This window comes from Hevea brasiliensis, chromosome 10 (genome assembly GCF_030052815.1).
Source record: "Hevea brasiliensis isolate MT/VB/25A 57/8 chromosome 10, ASM3005281v1, whole genome shotgun sequence".
NCBI classification, from domain to species: domain Eukaryota; kingdom Viridiplantae; phylum Streptophyta; class Magnoliopsida; order Malpighiales; family Euphorbiaceae; genus Hevea; species Hevea brasiliensis.
Window position 1 is genome coordinate 54,292,984 of NC_079502.1, and position 20,897 is coordinate 54,313,880.

The following is a 20,897-nucleotide window of genomic DNA, read 5'->3' on the forward strand; positions in this document are numbered from 1 at the left end:
TAAATATGTTAGAAAGTTGAGAAATGGTGTTTGTATGCTTGGAACTAATTAAATGCAACAAATCAAGTGAGTTAGGGTTTTGGACCTAGGGTTTGAGAGACAAAACTTGGAAAATTAGTCAAATGATGTGTTTGACCTAGTTTGAGCTGAAAGATGGTCATGTATGACCAATTGTGGTGTGTAGGAAGTGTTGGAATTAAGTTTGAATTCGGATTGGATATGGTCATTCTGCAGGCAGCATGACCAAGGTCCCTTTTAGAGACCAAAACTGAAAATTTACAAATCCAATTGGTGTGAGGTCAATTGGGAATGAAACTAGACACAAAATAGCACATTTTTCATCTTAGAATCATGCCCAGATAGTGACCATAGCATAGTGAAAAAATTGGCCAAACCCGAAATTGGGCACACTGCCTTGTACAAAAATGACCAAATGAATAGTATTTGTTCATTTGGCCATAACATGGGCTAGGTAGGTCTAAATGACCTGAAATTTACCAGTATAAAGTTGAGATATAGACCTACAACTTTCATGAAGAACCCAAGTCCAAATTATACCCTTAACCAAGTCATTTGGCCACCCAAAGTTGGTGACCTAAAACTGTCAGAAGCAAGTTAGTGCCCAGAAAATCTGCGTTAGGCCAATCCGGCCAGCCATGTTCAAATGGCTATAACTTGAGCTACAAAACTCTAATTGGATTGGTTCAAAAAGAAGAATAAATTTAAGTCAATAAGGAACAATTTCTATGAAGAAAACTTAGCCAAATTCTAACAGCAACATGACCAATAGAACAGTGCAAAATAGGACAGCAAAACTGAAAATTTGCAATTTTTCCTAAAGGACTTAAAATTTGAGGAAACAACCAAAACCAACAAGTTAGGTAACTAAAATGTGGTATGTGGGTGAAATTAGAATCCCCATACCTATTAAGCACTAGAAAGTCAACAAATTGACTTGAATAGTGTCATGAATAGTAACCCCGAAATACAACTTTCAAAGAACGTCAAATTAAGCATAATAAAGTCAGATTTGAAATTATTTTTGGATTTATGATAATTTATGGTACTGAAACACTGTAAAACTGTGTGTTTCAGTGGAAAAGAATATCAGGAAAGAACCCGAGTCGTCGAGTCAAGGCCAAGAGGCAACTCGTATAAGGTTTGTGCACAACATAGAATTTTTGTAAATTTTCTTCTTCACATTGTTTTGAATGAATTGAGATATGAAATTGTGACACAAGTGAATTGAAAAGTTTATTATGCTTTTAATTTAAATTGTTGAAAGATTTATTGTTTGTGTTTGAAATGGCAATAAATGTTTAGTAAATTGTTAAGATAGTTTTAAAACCACAGTGTCATGACCATATATTTGAATAGCTCACTAGCATGACTAGTGGGGGATATCAGTTTTGAATTTTGATTCCTTCTCTGGCTGAAGTGTTGAGGTGTGTGCCAATAGAAGAAGAAAAAGAACAGGTGCCCATATATTTGAGCTAGCTAGCCTTGTGATGTGACTTCTCATGAGCCTCTGGCTATTGAGATGATTATTGTTTCGAATGGCATGAAATAACTGTGTTTTTATGAAATTTGTTTTGAGACTTTCGAAATGAAATTGTTTGGATTAAAATTTTATAAGTCATGTGTTGAATTTATATCTCATGTTTAGTTTAATTTTAGAATAAATATGATTTAAATTCTGCATAAATGTTATTTTAGTATGTTATGCACCACTGAGTCCTAGTACTCAGCGATGGCTGTTATTGCTGTCCTAAATATAGAGATTAGAGGAGTAGCGGAATGAGCTGCTGAGGATTGTGGAGCCACCTTCTCTAAGTTTGTCAGGTATATTTCATACCCTGATTGTAAAAATTATTTTGATGTATGTAATGTATGTAAATGTAGGAAATGGTAATGAGCAGTTGTATAAAGCTTATAATAAATTTTAGTTTGGATTTTTCTAATGTAAATTTTTGGAATGAAGTATGTAAATTGTTTTATCTTTAATGAAATATGAATGGAAGTATTTTGTTTTAAATTGAATGATATTACTTAATAGTATTTTGATGATGTTGAATTTTGGAATTTGAGAAATGATGTTGAAATTGGTTGGGATGGATGTGGAATTAAGGAAGTTGATGAGATACATCATTGGAAGTGCTTTTTACAGGTATTTGAAGAACTATTTTCTCAAAATATAGATGGCACTCTGTCGAAATTTCTATGAAATTTACGGAAAAATAAAATGGGACAAAAATCTGAACTAGTTTTCAAACTCTAATTAAATATTTTGATACCTATTAGAAAATGCTCACCACTTATAAAAAGTAAGAAAATTGTTTTAAAATCTCTTGTAGGGTACTTAATGAGTTATCGGTAGGTGAGGTTCGGTAATTATTAGGCATTCTACGGGATCATGTTATGCCTTACGGAGGGGTAAGGTGTGACATGTTTTAGTCAAACTTTTGAAGTATGTTTTAATTTGTGAATTTGTGTCTTTTCTTTGCTAAGTACAACTGCTCAATGTCCTTATTTGTTACATATGGTGCATTACATCATAAATGTGAACTAACGGAGGGAATCTCCTTGTGTTATTTGTTCAGGAGATATCCTAACTTCATACTGAAAAGGAAGAAAGGGATCGCTCAGTTGAGCAATCTTTTGAAGCTGAGGCACAAGGGGAAGCCCCAGCTTTACAGAATATCAGTGGGTCAGTGGCACTAGCCCCACAAATGCTGTAGTTTCCTACACAGTTTTCACAATAGATGGCGGCAATATTTCAACAAATGGCTAGGGGTATGCCTGCTCAAGCTCCACCCTAGACACCTGTGATACAACCACAACCTCCAGCCAGACAGTATGACAAGCTGTTGAAGTATGGGGCAATGGAATTTAAGGGTACAGTAGACCCTTTAGAGGCAGAACAGTGGCTCAAAAGAATGGACAGAGTGTTCAAGAAGCTGTATTGCCCAGATGAGCTATAATTTGAATACTCAGTATCGCTACTGCAAGGGGATGCACATGATTGGTGGAAGACCATCCCCCACAGCTTGGCAGAATCACCAGTACTGACCTAAGATGACTTCATCAGAGAATTCAGATAGAAATATGTCCCAGATGCATATGTGGATCAGAAATTACAAGAAATTCTGAGTTTGCAGCAAGGTAATAGAACAGTGGCAGAATATGAGAGGGAGTTCTCCCACTTAAGCTACTATGCTGGGAGTCTCCTTTCTACCAGCAAGGAAAGGTGCAAGACATTTGAGACGGGTTTTAAGCCCAGCCTACGGATGCAAGTAGTGGGATTTAGACACAGTAATTTTTTAGAGTTCATTTCTCAAGCACTTGAGTTGGAAAGAATTGAATCATAAGTGACCCTAGCAAAAGAAAAATTAGAGAAAGCTGAAAAATCAGAGAAAGATAAGGGGGAAAAGTCAGTAGAACAAAGTCCTAGTCGTACCTCTGGAAAGAAGAAGAAATTTGGGGGACCTAGCAGAGGTTGAGGTAGAAGGTTTGGAAGGGGCAGATTCTCTGGACAGAGACCTCGTAGGTCTAGTCAACAGTCGAGCAGGGGTTCACAACCTCCCCGCCCCTGTGAGACTTGTGGCAAGATTCATAGGGGAGAATGCTATTGGGCAATAGGAGCCTGCTTTAACTGTGGAGGTAAGGGCCATCTTGTTAAAGACTGTACTAGTGCCCCTAGATTTGGTCCAGCTCCTACTACTGCAGAAGGATCTATTAAGAGTCCTGCTCTCAAAGGTTCACAACTGGTTGGCAGAGGAAGAGGCAGAGGTAGAGGCACTGCTTCTGACAGTCAAGGTACTGTTGGTCAGTCAGCATAAGGAAGTGCTTCAGCCAGGGTTTACACGATGAGATAGCGAGAAGACGCTAAGACTTCTGATGTTGTAGCCGGTACATTCTCTATCTCTGATCAAGATGTATTTGTGTCGTTTGATCCGAGTTTAACCCACTCATATGTTAGTGCTAGGATAGTCAGTTCAGTTGCTGTTTCGTGTGTCAAAATGGGTTTTGAAGTGCTAGTAACTAGTCCGTTAGGACAAGAGGTTCAGGTCAACAAAATCTATAGAGACTGTCCTTTGGTGATCCAAGGACATGTTTTTCTATCAGATTTGATTGAAATGCCCTTCAGAGATTATGATATTATCTTGGGCATGGATTGGTTAGCCAGGCATCACGCCATGATTGATTGTAGACTGAAGACAGTCACTTTTGGTCTCCCTCTGTACGGTGATGTGGTAATACATGGGGAGAGGCATTTACTACCATCAAACATCATTTTGGCTGCACTAGCTAGAAGGATGATCAAAAAGGGGTGTGAAGCATATTTGGCACATGTGATAGACTCCCAAATGGGGAGTCCAGCACTCAAGGACATCCCTACAGTATGTGACTTTCTGGATGTGTTTCCTGATCAATTGCCAGGATTGCCTCCAGAAAGAGAAGTGCAGTTTGAGATTGATGTTATGCCTGGTGTTGACCCAATCTCTATAACACCATATAGAATGGAACTTGCAGAATTGAAAGAGTTGAAAGTGCAGTTGCAAGAGCTACTTGACAAGGGCTTTATCTGCCCAAGTGTGTCACTTTAGGGAGCGCCAGTGTTGTTTGTTAAGAAGAAAGATGGCACTCTCTGCTTATGTATTGATTATCAACAGTTGAATAAGGTGACAATAAAGAATAGATATCCATTGCCCCGCATTAATGACTTGTTTGATCAGCTAAGGGGCGCAGCTGTGTTCTCCAAAATTGACCTAAGATCAGGTTATTATCAGCTGAAAGTACAAGAGTAGAGTATTCCTAAAACTGCCTTCAGAACCCGTTATGGCCATTATGAGTTCTTGGTCACGCCATTCGGGTTAACTAATGCTCCGGCTGCTTTTATGGATCTAATGAACACTATCTTCAGACCATACCTCTATCATTTTGTTGTGGTATTCATAGGTGATATATTGGTCTATTCGAGGAGTGCAGAACAACATGATAGACATCTGCAGATTGTACTGCAGACTATGAGGGAGGAACAGCTATACGCCAAATTGTCGAAGTGTGAATTTTGGCTGAAAGAAATATCTTTCTTAGGGCATGTAGTATCGGTAGAGGGCATCAAGGTAGATCCAAGTAAGATAGAAGTTGTCCTTAATTAGAGGCCACCCAAAAATATTACGGAGATTCACAGTTTTCTGGGTTTAGCTGGATACTACCGTCGATTTGTGAAAGGATTCTCCATGTTGGCATCTCCATTGACCAAGCTGCTTAGGAAAGATGTGAAATTTTAATGGATGGATAAATGCGAGCAGAGTTTTAATGAATTAAAGAGGTGTTTGACTGAGGCTCCAGTCCTGACTTTACCTATACCGGGTAAAGAATATACAGTTTATAGTGATGCTTCTCACAATGGGTTAGGCTATGTACTGATGCAAGATTGAAATGTTATTGCCTATGCATCACGCCAACTAAAACCGCATGAGAGAAATTATCCAACACATAATTTGGAGCTTGCAGCTATTGTGTTTGCTCTTATGATCTGGAGACACTATTTGTATGGGGAGAAGTGCTACATCTACATAGATCATAAGAGTTTGAAGTATTTGCGCACCCAGAAAGAGTTGAATTTGAGACAGAGGAGATGGTTAGAGTTGATAAAAGACTATGATTGTCTGATCGACTATCATCCAGGGAAAGCTAATGTGGTAGCAGACGCCTTAAGTCGCAAGACTATGGCAAGCCTACGGGTTACTCCTTTGTCTATAGTACATGAGTTAAGAGTATTGCATGCCAGCTTAGAGATTAATGATGAGAGGCAGACAGCAGTTGCATGGCATGTACAGCCAGTGTTGATTGATCAGATCTGAATGGCTACTCAGAATGATTAGAAGTATCAGAAGCTGTTGGAAGAAGTCCAGTAGGGTAAGAAACCAGAATTCTCAATTAGAGATGATGGTCTACTACTACACCAGGGCAGAATGTGTGTCCCTAATGATGTTTATTTGAGGCAAATCATTTTGAAGGAAGCACATGAATCTCCTTTTTCTATGCACCCTGGTGGCATAAAAATGTATAGAGGGCTGAAAGAGCACTACTGGTGGATGGGTATGAAAAGAGATGTGGCAGAATTTGCTTCCAAATGCCTAACTTGTCAGCAAGTGAAGGCAGAGCATCAAGTACCAGCTGGGTTGTTACATCCACTACCAGTACCAGAATGGAAATGGGAGAGAATAACTATAGATTTTGTGATGGGACTTCCGAGGACACAGAAGAGTCATGATGCAGTATGGGTCATTATTGACAGACTAACCAAGTCTGCTCATTTTCTGCCTGTCCGGATGGACTACAATTTGGAAAGATTGGCTAAGTTATACATTGATGAGATAGTAAGACTGCATGGAGTGCCAGTATCTATCGTATCAGATAGAGATCCTAGGTTCACTTCTAGATTCTGGGGTAGTCTTCAAAGAGCCCTAGGAACTAGATTGAAATTCAGTACTGCATTCCACCCACAGAAAGATGGCCAGTCTAAGAGGGCAATTCAGATCTTGGAGAACATGCTACGGGCTTGTGTAATTGACTTTGAGGGCAGTTGGGACACACACTTGCCTTTGATTGAGTTTGCTTATAATAATAGCTACCAATCAAGCATTGGAATACCTCCATATGAAGCTTTGTATGGCAGAAAGTGCAGAACTCCCCTATGTTGGGATGAGGTAGGTGAAAGAAAGATAATTGGGCCAAAAATTATTCAGCAAATTGAAGAGAAAATCAAATTAATCAGAGACAGACTCAAGGCTGCATCAGATCGTCAGAAGTCCTAAATTGATTTGAAGAGAAGAGATATTGAGTATATAGTGGGTGAGAAAGTATTCCTCAAGGTTTCCCCTTAGAAGAAAATTATGAGATTTGGCAGAAAGGGAAAACTGAGTCCTCGTTTCATTGGGCCATATGAGGTTCTAGAAAGAGTGGGTCCTTTGGCATATCGGTTGGCACTACCTCCAGAGTTGGAGAAGATACATAATGTCTTCCATGTGTCTATGTTGAGGAGGTATCGATCAGACCCATCTCATGTGCTACCAGTCAAAGAAATTGAAGTGAATCCAAACCTTGCATATGAAGAAGAACCCATGAAAATTCTGGCTTATGAGGTGAAGCAGCTACGGAACAAGCAGATACCGTTAGTGAAAGTGCTGTGGAACCATCATTCGGGCCAAGAAGCTACTTGGGAACGAGAGCAGGACATGAGGAGACAGCACCCATAGCTATTTAGAAACTAATACCAGGTAAAATTTCGAGACGAAATTTATTTTAAGGGGGGGGGGGAGAATTATAACACCCCTAATTGCATAGTCTGATATATTTTACTATTTCGGTGACCGATGTCGGTCCAGACAAGTAAAAGGATTAGAACCACACTTAAGACAACTAGATAAGCCTAAACACAAATAATTAGTAATTGTCAAATAGTTAAGTATAAATAAGAAAAATAGAACACAAGAAGTAAAATGAGCCGAGAGTCACAGCGATGGGTGACTTTCTCGGGAATAACTGCGAAGTCAATTTAAACTCAAATTTCAAATCGTAAAATGTGACGCCGCGGTCTTTAGGACTATTGCGAACACAGTGGAAATGAGAAAACCATGAAAAAAATTATTAAGCCCGTCAAATAATTAGGTTAGGGATCCGAAAGAAATATTGAATTATTTGCAAACCGGGTCGAACCGGCCAGGGGCAATTTGGTCAAGGGGCCCCTGGAGCTGACTCCTGACCTAACTGTCAAATAAAATTGGAGAAAAGAAAATTTCAAATTCGGGAATTAAATTAAAGAACAAAAAAAAAATAAATGAAAAAAAAAGAGAGGAAAAAGAAAAAGTGAAAAAGTGATTACATCATGCATGACAATATGCATGATGCAATAAATCTTATAATTAAAAATTTAAATTTTAGGGTAATTTTTGGTCTTACTAAAGGCTAAAAATTTATAAAAGAAAAAGAAAAAAAAAAAGGATTGTCTTCATCTTCTTGACGTTTCTCATCTCTCTCTTCTCTCCCTCTCAAAATCTCCATGAAAGCTCATTTGTGTGCTTGAAGAAACCAAAATCCCACCATAGAAAATTCACTTACCATGATTAAACTTTTTTTGGGCAAATAAAAAAGAAGATTAAAGGAGAAAGAAAGAAGAAAAAGTTAAAGGAAGTGAAGATTGAAAAGCTATATCAAGGTTAGTAAGCTAAACTTGAATTTCTAGTTGAATTAATTGTGTTTATAGTTGAATAAACCTAGAAAAATACTTAAAATGAAATGAAAACAACTTTGGAGGACTAGGTGTGAATTCGGCCAGCTAGGGTTTAAGTTGAGAATGCATGAATTTGATTGAATTAAATATGTTAGAAAGCTTGAATGAGTTGAGAAATGGTGTTTGTATGCTTGGAACTAATTAAATGTAACAAATCAAGTGAGTTAGGGTTTTGGACCTAGGGTTTGGGAGACAAAACTTGGAGAATTGGTTAAATGGTGTGTTTGACCTAGTTTGAGCTGAAAAATGGTCATGTATGACCAATTGTGGTGTGTAGGAAGTGTTGGAATTAAGTTTGAATTCGGATTGGATATGGTCATTATGCAGGCAGCATGACGAAGGTCCATTTTAGGGACCAAAACTGAAAATTTACAAACCTAATTGGTGTGAGGCCAATTGAGAATGAAACTAGACACAAAATGACACATTTTTTATTCATAAATTATGCCTAGAAAGTGACCATAGCATAGTGAACAAATTGGCCGAACCCAAAATTGGGCACATTGCCTTGTACAAAAAAGGCCAAATGAACAGTGTTTGTTCATTTGACCATAACTTGTGCTAGCCAGGTCTAAATGACCTGAAATTTTACCAGTAGAAAGCTGAGATATAGATCTACAACTTTTATGAAGAACCCAAGTCCAAATTATGCCCTTAACTAAGTCATTTAGCCACCAAAAATTGGTGACCTAAAACTGCTAGAACCAAGTTGGTGCCTAGAAAATCTGGGTTAGGCCAATCCGGCCAACCATGTTCAAATGGCTATAACATGAGCTATAAAACTCCAATTTGAGTGATTCAAAAAGGAGAATAAATTTAAGACAATAAGGAACAATGTCTATGAAGAAAATTTAGCCAAATTCTAACAGCAACATGACCAATGGAACAGTGCAAAATAGGACATCAAAACTAAAAATTTGCAATTTTGCCTAAAGGACTTAAAATTTGAGAAAACAACCAAAACCAACAAGTTAGGTAACTAAAATGTGGTATGTGGGTGAAATTAGAATCCCCATACCTATTAAGCACTAGAAAGTCAACAAATTGACTTGAATAGTGTCATGAATAGTAACCCCGAAATACAAATTTCAAAGAACGTCAAATTAAGGATAATAATGTCAGATTTGAAATTATTTTTGAACTTATGATAATTTATGGTACTGAAACACTGTAAAACTATGTGTTTCAGTGGAAAAGAATACCGGGAAAGAACCTGAGGCATCGAGTCAAGGCCAAGAGGCGACTCGTATAAAGTTTGTGCACAACATAGAATTTTTGTAAATTTTCTTCTACACATTGTTTTGAATGAATTGAGATATGAAATTGTGACACAAGTGAATTGAAAAGTTTATTATGCTTTTGATTTAAATTGTTGAAAGATTTATTGTTTGTGTTTGAAATGACAATAAATGTTTAGTAAATTGTTAAGATAGTTTTGAAACCACAATGTCATGACTATATATTTGAATACCTCACTAGCATGACAAGTGGGGGAAATCAATTTCAAATTTTGATTCCTTCTCTGGCTGAAGTGTTGAGGTGTGTGCCAGTAGAAGAAGAAAAAGAATGGGTTCCCATATATTTGAGCTAGCTAGCCTTGTAATGTGACTTCTCATAAGTGTCTGGCTATTGAGATGATTATTGTTTCGAATGGCATAAAATAACTGTGTGTTTTTATGAAATTTGTTTTGAGACTTTCGAAATGAAATTGTTTGGATTAAAATTTTATAAGTCATGTTTTGAATTTATATCTCATGTTCAGTTTAATTTTGGAATAAATATGATTTAAATTCTGCATAAATGTTATTTTAGTATGTTGTGCACCACTGAGTCCTAGTACTCAGCGATGGCTATTATTACTGTTGTAGATATAGAGACTAGAGGAGCAGTGGAGTGAGCTACTGAGGATTGTGGAGGCACCTTCTCTGAAGTTTGTTGGGTATATTTCATACCCTGATTGTAAAAATTATTTTAATGTATGTAATGTATGTAAATGTAGGAAATGGTCATGAGCAGTTGTATAAAGCTTATAATAAATTTTAGTTTGGATTTTTCTAATGTAAATTTTTGGAATGAAGTATGTAAATTGTTTTATCTTTTATGAAATATGAATTGAAGTATTTTGTTTAAATTGAATGATATTACTTAATAGTATTTTGATGATGTTGAAATTAGTTGGATGGATGTAGAATTGAGGAAGTTGATGAAATACATCATTGGAAGTGCTTTTTACAGGTATTTGAAGAACTGTTTTCTCAAAATACATACGACACTCTGCCGAAATTTTTATAAAATTTGTGAAAAAATAAAATGGGACAAAAATCTTAACTAGTTTTCAAACTCTAATTAATGTTTTGATACCTATTAGAAATTCTCACCACTTATAAAAGTAAGAAAATTGTTTTAAAATCCCTTGTAGGGTACTTAATGAGTTATCGGTAGGTGAAGTTCGGTAATCATTAGGCATTCTACGGAATCTTGTTATGCCTTACAGAGGGGTAAGGTGTGACAGGGTCTACAAGATCCCAAACATGATTAATTTTTCGGACTTCACGGCATCTATCCATTTTTAAGAGTCTATATATAATATAGCTTTTTCATAAGTCATAGGATCATCACTATGATCAACTTCTTTATGAACAAACTACTCTTGTTCATTCTTATGAAGAAACCCATATCTATCTAGAGGATGAGATATTCTACTTGATCTTTGAGGAACTGATGTGGAAAGATCATTAATAGGTACAAACTCAGTAGAAGGATCAACATCCACTTTTTCTATTTATTAATTATAGTTTTCTAACTCCAATTATATCTTTCTCCCTTTGCCACCTTCTTGAATAAATTATTTTTCAAGAAAAATAACATCTCTACTTACCACAATTCTTGTTGCTGCAGGAAGATAGAAATAATATCCAAAACTATCTTTCAGATATCCAATAAACCGTCCCTTTTCAGATTTTGTTTACAATTTATCAGCCTTTAGCTTTTTGATAAAATTGGACAATCCCAATCTTAACATGTTTAAGACTTGGTTGCTTTCCATACCATATATCATATGGAGTACAAGATATTGTTTTGGAAAGGACACAATTTAAAAGGTATAAAGTTGTTTCTAAAGCAAATCCCCTTAAAGAGATTGGAAGTTCAATATAGTTCATCGTACTTTGCACCATATCTAATAGGGAACGATTTCTCCTTTTAGATACACCATTTAACCATGGTATTCCATGAGAAATTAATTGAGAAACAATGCCATGTTAGGTCTCACATTGCCCATTAATCATTTTCATGCATATCTTATATACATTGATGAACATACATATCTTATACATACATTCATAAACAATAATGTAAAAGGCTCGTTCATGAAGTATTCTATGAGAATCTAATCCTAGCCATAAGGATTATATTTTAGGACATCCTAGGTTATCATCCATCTATTACAACCTAGCATGAAAATCTTCAACTCTTGAAGTCTTGTACTCCCACTGGTCTCCATCAATGATAGGACCTCATTTTCTTCTTATAACTTCCACCAATGCCAATTTCATTAAGTATCCTTAGCATACCTAGGCAAAATTACAAAAGAAATGAGCATGCAGGCTCTAATAAATTAATTTACAACCTACAATGTTGGTCTGACATTGGACAAGGCTACGATGACTAATTCATTTGTTGGATATGTGGATTCAGATTTTGCAGGGGACTTAGACAAGAGGAGATCTTTGATAAGTTTTTTTTTTACTCTCTCTAGAAGTGCTATCATTTGGAAGGCAACATTGCAAGTTATAGTTACTTTGACCACCATAGAGGCTGAATATATGGCTTTAGCAAAGACAGTAAAAGAAGCTTTATAGTTACAGGGTGTGGTGGGTGGTCTTGGATTGATACAAAATAAGCCAATAGTGTTTTGTGATAGTCAGAGTGCAATACATCTCATAAAAAATCATATGTACCATGAGCGAGCTAAACACATGGATATCAGACACCATTTTATTCGGGGCATTATATCTTAGGAGACCTTAGTTGTGCAAAAAATCTCTACACATGATAATCTAGCAGATATGATGACCAAAGGAGTCCCAGTTAGCAAGTTTAGGAATTGTCAATACTTGGTTAGTGTTTGTAGTACTCAGTAGTGCCCTTGCAAGGACATATGGCAAGATAGAGTGTTTGAGGTGATTTTGTTGACGATAGGAAGAAATTCAAGCCATGGGAAAAAATTCTTATTTTTTATATGGCTTGAATTTTGGATATGTCTTAATGGACTCAAATTGTGACTCAACTTGAAAGCTTTGTATTGTGACTCGATTGGAATAAAAAGTGAGGTCTGTGGTAATAGTAGAGGGCAGGGCCGATATGCCTGGGCCTAAAGCCCACTACTGATGTCATTGTGGGTGTGGAGCAATGCCCCCAAGGTATAGACCAGTATAAATATTGTAATATTCTCCTCTTTGCGGTAGAGTTGTGAGGTATTCGGAAAACATATTGAGGTTAGGGTTTGAGAGTTCCAAGTAATTGTATCTTATTCTTTTCATCATAGTGAAACTTTTTTCTCTTATTTTGTCTGTAGACGTAAATCTTACGGTAGAACCACATAAATCTTGTGTTATTCTTTGCGGTAGAGTTGTGAGATATTCGGAAAACATATTGAGGTTAGGGTTTGAGATTTCTAAGTAATTGTATCTTATTCTTTTCATCATAGTGGAACTTTTTTCTCTTATTTTGTCTGTAGACGTAAATCTTACGGTAGAACCACATAAATCTTGTGTTATTCTTTTTTTTTTTTATATTATATCATTTTGCGATTATATATGTGTCTTACATTTACGTATCTGCTATAACAAAAATCATGTATTGTCCAAGAGTTGCGTATTTACTTGTTCCCTCATGATATGCTTCATTTCATTGTAATCTTTACACTCAAGTTGACTTTGTTTCATTCCTTGCCACTTAATAGCGTTCAGTAATGAATTTAATGTCTTTGATTAAAAAAAAAAAAATAGCGGAGGGTAGCTTAGAATTTCTCAATTTATAAAAGGGCAAGGGTGGGATAACTGGCGGAAGTTGAATTGCTGAATTGCAGTTTTGATTTAGTGGATGGCAAGCACCTACCATCGGTTCAGAGTCATCAATGGGACCATTATTAATTAATGACTGAAAATGATATCACCAAAATGCCAAATTACAGAATTTTGCTACTGGTTGCAACTTGCTGGCAGACCTTATGAGAAAAGGAAAGATAAACTATCCTCAAACTATGGGAATGGGCTTATGTGAGACTCCATTCCAAACTTTCACAATATATGCCAGCTAGTGGGCGATTGATTTGATATTTCACTATATTAATTAACCAAGTTAAAATCTTGATGTTTTACTTTTCCAAAACTTTTAAGATTAATTTATTATTTTTTAATAAAAAATTACATTTCATTATATAATTTCTTAATCGTTACTCGATTTGTTAAAAATTTTTTAAATAATAATAATAATAATAATTTGAGATTAGAATATAAATGAGATTCTTTTCCTTACTATCATCATACACATCTAGAATTCAACCCAAAATATTTTGAAATTGAGTGCCACACCCAACTTTGGAATTGGGAATATATATATATATATAATCAAATTTTAAAAAGAAAATCATATACATCACTTTGGCATCAACATGTTACACTAGAAAGCAATATATACACATATAATAATATATGATAAAACCAATATAGTACAACTAATCTCTAAGTAAAAGTTTCAAAGAAAAATTTTAATATAACTAGTTATGCTTGAACTTGTTCCATTTGGACATTGGCTGCCTTTAAAGGAACATACTCCCCAAGATAGGCCTCAAGATGGCTTGATAAGGAAGACTTATCAATATTCTCATGGTGGTAGGATTTGCACACAAAATAGAGAACTGCTTGGATCACAAGCCCAAACAGAATCACCTTAAACAGCAGCAAAAAACAAATGATTCCCATTCCAATTCTGATTATCAAGTCTTGTGGCCATTGTAGGACCACAAAAACCTCAAAAAGGAGTTGAATTCCAGCAAAACAAATTCCAAGAAGAATAAAAAGAGCCACTGCAACCCCAATCTTACCCTTTATCAAGTTCTTGCTCTTGATCATAGCTTTGATCCCATAAATTTCTTCCAGAACAGAAACCACACTTGCCAAATGCCAAACTATGGTAACATACAAGAACCCAGAGAAGTAAAAAAGCAGAAGAAGCACAAGAATCGCGATGCCAAACACACTGTTACCTCCACTAAGGACCAGCCAGAAGATGAATACTGCTGCTGCAATAACATTATAGATGAAAACAATAGCAAAACTCCACAGAAAAGTGACCATAAGTCTCTTCCAAACTCTAGGAACAACACTCATCACCTTCTTGAAGGTGATTGGCTTTGAAGTATATATACATGCAATTGTATAAACAACTGCAGAAGTAGAAAGAAGGGAAAGGATCAGGAGGAAAGTGAAGAAGGCGATCTTGAAGAGCCAGAAGGCAGTCCACTCGGAGGAGATTTTGTGGGAGATTTTGGCATAGTCCATGGTGCCATATTCTAAGCTTTCTTGATTGTTGAGGATCTTGAAGAAAAGGATCTGAGTGACTTGAATATGAGCAAGGAAGACGAAGGCGAGAGGAAGAATAAGAGCAAGGGTTATCTGGCTAAAGATTTTTCTCCAGGAAAATATGATCTTGAAGGATTCTTTCACGATTCCAAAGAACCCAAGAAACTGGAGCTCTTGTTGATCTCTGTCCATGGTGTCTCTGCAACACAGAGAATGAGTGATGGGGGGAGCGAGTCCATTAATTTTAATTTAAAGAGGAGTGAAGTTTGATTTGAGAAATTGCCCTTAGTCTTCTTGGTGAATTACAAGAAATTATTTAGTAATTTTTTTTATGTTCTATTTGAGTCTCTTAGAAGATTAATATGCATTTAACTACCGACTAATAAAATTAATTAATATTGACGAATTAATCTTATCTATATTTGGGTATTCAACAAATCTAAACATGACACATTTTATAAAATTATGATAATTTTATCTAAATTCATTGTAGGATCTATTTAAAATAATAATTTATTAATTTTCTATTAATTAAGTGTATATACATCTGGATGCGTACAAAAAATTTTCTACTGTTGGCATACTTTTGGAGGGTGTAAATGTCATGTAGTGGGCACACTGGCGAGTGACATAAATTTGGTATGAAGGGAAGGTGATAATAAATTTAATTTTTCAAAATGTAAAGTTTTAATTTTAATAAATAAAAGAATATACTTTTTAATTTACTGAGGCCACAAGATATACAAATGTCATGTTGTACTGTCGGTCACTTTCCTATGAAAATTATACGCTACCAGATAATTGAAGATAGAAAATAAATTGTCCTTAGTTTAAATTAATGTCCTCATATGAATGTGCTAGCATCACACCTAATTCTTGGTTAAAGAAATCTCCAAAATAATTAAATTTTAAATTCTAAATATCGACTTAATTAACAAGAAATTAAATTTATTGTACATATAAATTTTACTGCAAACCCAGAAAACAAAGAAAGCTAACTTTTAAATTTAAAATTTAAGGCTAAACCACAATAAAGATATGCTTTTATTGAATTAAAATTCAATATAAGGTTTAGTAGAACTGTGATCATTATTCCATTTAATAATAATAATAATAATAATAATAATAATAATAATAATAATAATAATAATAATAATAATAATAATAATGATAAAAAAAAATGAAGCTTGTAGAAAAAAGAGTTTGGTAGAGGTTTTTTTCCATAAAGCCAATCCAATTAATAATCTAAATCAAGGTCTAATTTCAAAATAATTAATTTTGAAAATTTTTTTTTTTAATTCAACTTGATTTAGAGTGGTTGATAAACCTTGTTCCTTTGAAAAACAATTTCCACTGATTAACGATTAATAGTTTATGAGTGTATTAGATATTGACTATACTGAATATAGTTTTGTCAATCTCACAGATAATTGAAATCAAATGTGTTAAAAATTGCAAAAAAACTTTAATTAATTAACGGTTTACAGTTTATTAGTGTACTAGATATTGACTATACTGAATATAGTTTCGTCAATCTCACAGATAATTGAAATCAAATGTGTTAAAAATTGCAAAAAAAACTTTAATTAATTGATTGAAAAAGTGAGTACAAAGCTTTGAAAAGCAAATTGCAATAGTTTGGAAAAGTAAAGGATAAATATAATGCTGGAGTTTGGTTATATTGTTAGAGTTTTTCATGTTGCTATTCACCTTGCATTTATGATTTTACTTGCAGGTACCTGAAAGATTCTAAAAGATCACATTCATGTTCTACCATTATTGGAAGTTACTTGCCTACTAATTGTAACTTTTTTAAACTTCTCACAACCTCTGTTAACTGCTTTCTTTGTTAACTACTCACAATTAATAACCTCTACTAATATTTATCTCTCTTCTATTTATTTTCTAAATTACCTCAAGCCTTTAATTAATTAAACCAATCAATTAAATTAATTAAATTAGTTTTATAAAAAAAAAACTAATTTAATTAATCTTAGGCCTAAAAACTAAAATTAATTACTTTATTTCAAACAATTGTCCCCCACACTTGGATTGGTGCTTAGGCCATTCTTGGTGGATTTTAATTTATTTCTGCATCATTTAAATTTTAAAACCATATCCATCTCTTTAGGATAGTTCAAATTCTAAGGAGACTAAAATTCTTTTCTAATTAAATGGGTTTAACTTAACTAGTCAGCTTCTAACCCTTTTAACTTTCTCTTCTATTTAATGTTTTTCTCTCTTTCTTGCTATTCTCTTTCTTTTTCTATTTCTCTCATCTCCTATCACCATTAAAGAACTCCAAAGGCACCATTAAAAATCCATTAAGCTTTTTCTTTCTCTTTCTCTCTCCTTCTTTTTCTTCTTTTGTTTTTTTTTTTTTTTCTTTTTTCTCTCTTCAGTCTACCTTTCCCATCATGTGCCACCAGGTACTCCTCTTTCACATAACCAACGCACACTACAAATCCCTCGCCATCGACCCATTGCCAACGTCTTTCCAGCGTTGGCCCTTGTCATCGGAACTGCTCTCTTGCTGCATTGTCGTCAATTTAAAGACTTGAAGGTCCCTCCTCATGCGGTGCCTCTCTAGTTGTTTCATGCCATTTCATCTCCTTCAACATGAAATTTGATTTTTGGGTACCATTTGCATCATTTATAACCTCTTGGATATGAATATTGCTTTAAAACTATTGGGTATCATATATGTATTGTGAATTTTATTGAAATTTGAACAAATTGTAGGTACCTTGTATTACTAGGTGCTTGCATAATTGATGGGTATCTGGCTTTTATTTGACATTGGGAATACGCTTGATATATTTCTTTACATTTGTTGCTATAAAGACGGCTTCTAGTGCTTTTCCTTCTGATTCACAAGCTCCTGCCAGTTCATAGGTACCTAATAATTTCCAGATACCTACTAATTCACATGTACCTACTAATTCATAGGTACTTACTAGTTTATAGTTATCATCGATTAGTTATGGCGTCCTTAGGATAAGTATCACCCCCTCCTCCATTGCTTTACGTGTCTACACTGCTCCAACTTTCTTAATTCCCATTGTCAATCCATTTTTTAAGGTTGTTGGAGGTAATTTCTTAGCTCGCACCTACTATGTAACATCCTCCCTGTACGTGTTCTGTACGTTCTGTTGCTCCAGTGGCTTAATGTCAGTCCGGGCAAGTCAGGATGTCTGGAACTACACTTCGGTGATAGTGAACAGACATATAATGATGAAATAAATAAAAAGAAAATACAAGAAAAATTAAAGAAAAATGAAAGAGAGAAAATGAAACTAAGTGAAACGAGCCGGCACTACAGCGATGGGTTACCACACCGGAAAGGCCGTTGTCGACTCCAGGACCGCGGGGAACCCTCGGAATTAAATTTCAGGACGTAAGTAAAGGTTTATTGAAATATAATTAACAATAGAAATATCAAAGAAAAACTAATAAATTAGTACAAAGAAAAACGAAAAATAGAGAAACAGACAAAAATCAGTGTTACCGAAAAATCGGGAATACAACCCGAAGAGGGGCATTTTGATCATTTGACACCAAGAGTTGCCTTTTGACCTCAATGTCCATTAAAAATAAATGATATTACACTTTAGAAATGTCATGAAAAATTAAATGAGATACATTGTGTAAATAGTGAAAGAATTGAGATAAATGTGCAAATTAGGAAAATTGGAATAATTAAACAATAAAATTTAAGTTAGTGCTCCACTAACTCAAGCTTTAGGACACTTATCTAAGTCATTTGTGGGTAGAATGAGTCATCTTCTTCCTCCCAGATAACCAGCCAAAATGAAGATCCTCCATGGAAGCACCATTTCCGCCCCACACGCAAGCTCCATTGTTGCATGATCAAGCCATCATTTCCACTTGGATTCTTCATTAAAACTTGCCTAATCACCTTAGGGATGATATTGGCAACAAGAAAAATAAGATTTGGTGAAGTTTAAAGGAAGCTCCAAAAGTGTAAGTGTCCAAATCCTCTCCCTTGCTTTAGTAAACCTTGTGTTTAGGTTGAGGTGAGTAATTTGGTGAAGAGAAAGGAAGGAAATATTGAGATATGAACTTGTCCATTTTTGGCAGCCATGAAGGTTTATTGTGTTTGAGTTTTTCTCACCTCTAATGGATGGGAATTAAGGTTGATTAACTCAAATGGAAGTTTTAGTAGGTTAATGTCTAAGGATGTGTATGTTAGTGCTTGAATTAAGAGTTTAAAAGTGGGACTTTGATGCTTTAGTAAACTGTCATGTTGGGCAGCCTTAAATATCATGAATTTGTGTGTGAGTTTATGAAATTTATTGATGAAATATGATGGTGTTGAATTGTGGGCAGTTTGTATAATTGCCATGGAAGTGTATGTGTAATATAAGTATTGATGTATATTAAATTTGGGTGGATGTAAATGTTGAACTTTAATGGTGTAATATGTGCATTGAGCACTTGAGTGTTCTGCCTAAAATGGTTGCTGGAATTGTGTACAATATATATAGAAGTGCCATGATTAAATGTTGAAGTATTGAGAGGAGGAGGATTGTCAAAATTGGAAGTGTGATGTTCAAATGCAGGTTGTGTATGTTGGCAGCACCTAAATTAGGTCATAAGTGCAAAACTGTGAACCCAATTGGCATGAGGCCAATGGGGGGGTGAAACTAGGCACCAAATAGGCCAACTTTCATGTAGAAATGTTGCCAAAATTCTGTCTAGAAACTGACCTTAAAAATGACCAAATCTGGAATGGCAACTTTGCAAACCCAGATTTTTGACTATATGAACAGTAGTCATTAGGATGACCATAACTCACTCAAAACAGGTCCAATTGACCTAAAATTTTTACCATGGATAGCTTAGACATAGAGCTACAATTCATATGAAGACACCAAAGCCCAGAAATAGCCAAAACCAAGTCAAATAGCTTGCATAAATTCGGGTACCAAAACTACCAGATCTAAATGTGACCTAAAATTGACCAAATTTTGCACTAAAGGTGCAATCTGTCCAGCTTTAGTAAATTGACCATATCTTGGTCTATACAACTCAGAATGTAACACCCTCACTGTATCCATTCCGCACATTCTACTGTTCTGGTGACCCGTGTTGGTCCGGATAGCTAGAACATCTAAAAAAATATTTAGACTAAAGTGAGGAACTATAATTAACTCAAATATTAATAAGAAAAATTTAGAAAAAATTTTAGAAAAAAAATACAACCAAGTTAAATGAGCCGGTGCTCTAGCGATGGGTAACTCAGTGGGAAGTTGTGGTCCTCGCAATTAGGAGCCCTAGACTCGGAAGAAAATTCATAAAATAATTTTTGGGACTCCAGTGAAGAGTCATTGAGGTTTCTATGGCATTAGAATGCCAAGAAGATGCTTAGAAAAATTTTTCAATCGGTGCAGACAATTTTAGTCTTTTAAGCCAAACGGAGGGCATTTTGGTCATTTCGCCCTCAGAGGTGATTTTTGGTCGACTTTTTCAGTTAAGTAAATAATTATTATGACATAAAATGCAAATAAATATTGTTAAAAATTGAATTGAAAATGAGTAGAGAAGAGAAGAAAAGAAAATGAAAGAAAATGCCAATTATGACATCATATGATGTCATTAAATACTTACCCACCAATCCTCATTAGTTAACCACTTAATTAAGACCAAAAATTAAAAGAAGAATTCTGCTCCTTCTCCCTCAAAACCAGCGGAACTCCATGGACACACCACCATAGTTTAAGCTTCAAAGCTTGGAAACCTTGCTTATCTTGCACCAAAAGCCCTAGATCCCTTCAATAAAAATTGCCCCCACACCTTGTAGGAGTGTTTGGCAGCCAAGAAAAGCCAAGAAAGTGAAGTTTAAACTTGGGAGAATTCTGCTCAAAAGAGGTTAGTGTCCAATCTCTTAGCACTTTTACTTGATTCATGCTTAATGCCATGAGATAAGTAGAAAATGTAAGAAAAACAAAATAAAAATTTTGTGTATCCATCCCTATAAATTTCAGCAG

The 20,897-nt window shown here is 35.2% G+C and overlaps 1 protein-coding gene across 1 annotated transcript; it reads right to left on the reverse strand.

Annotated features, from left to right (window-relative positions):
• Positions 1–14,085: 14,085 nt before the first annotated feature.
• Positions 14,086–14,865, reverse strand: LOC110638708 (uncharacterized). Its single transcript, XM_021789330.2, has one exon. The coding sequence runs from the start codon at positions 14,863–14,865 to the stop codon at positions 14,086–14,088; it is 780 nt and encodes a 259-aa protein (XP_021645022.2).
• Between the last annotated feature and the right edge of the window lie 6,032 nt (positions 14,866–20,897).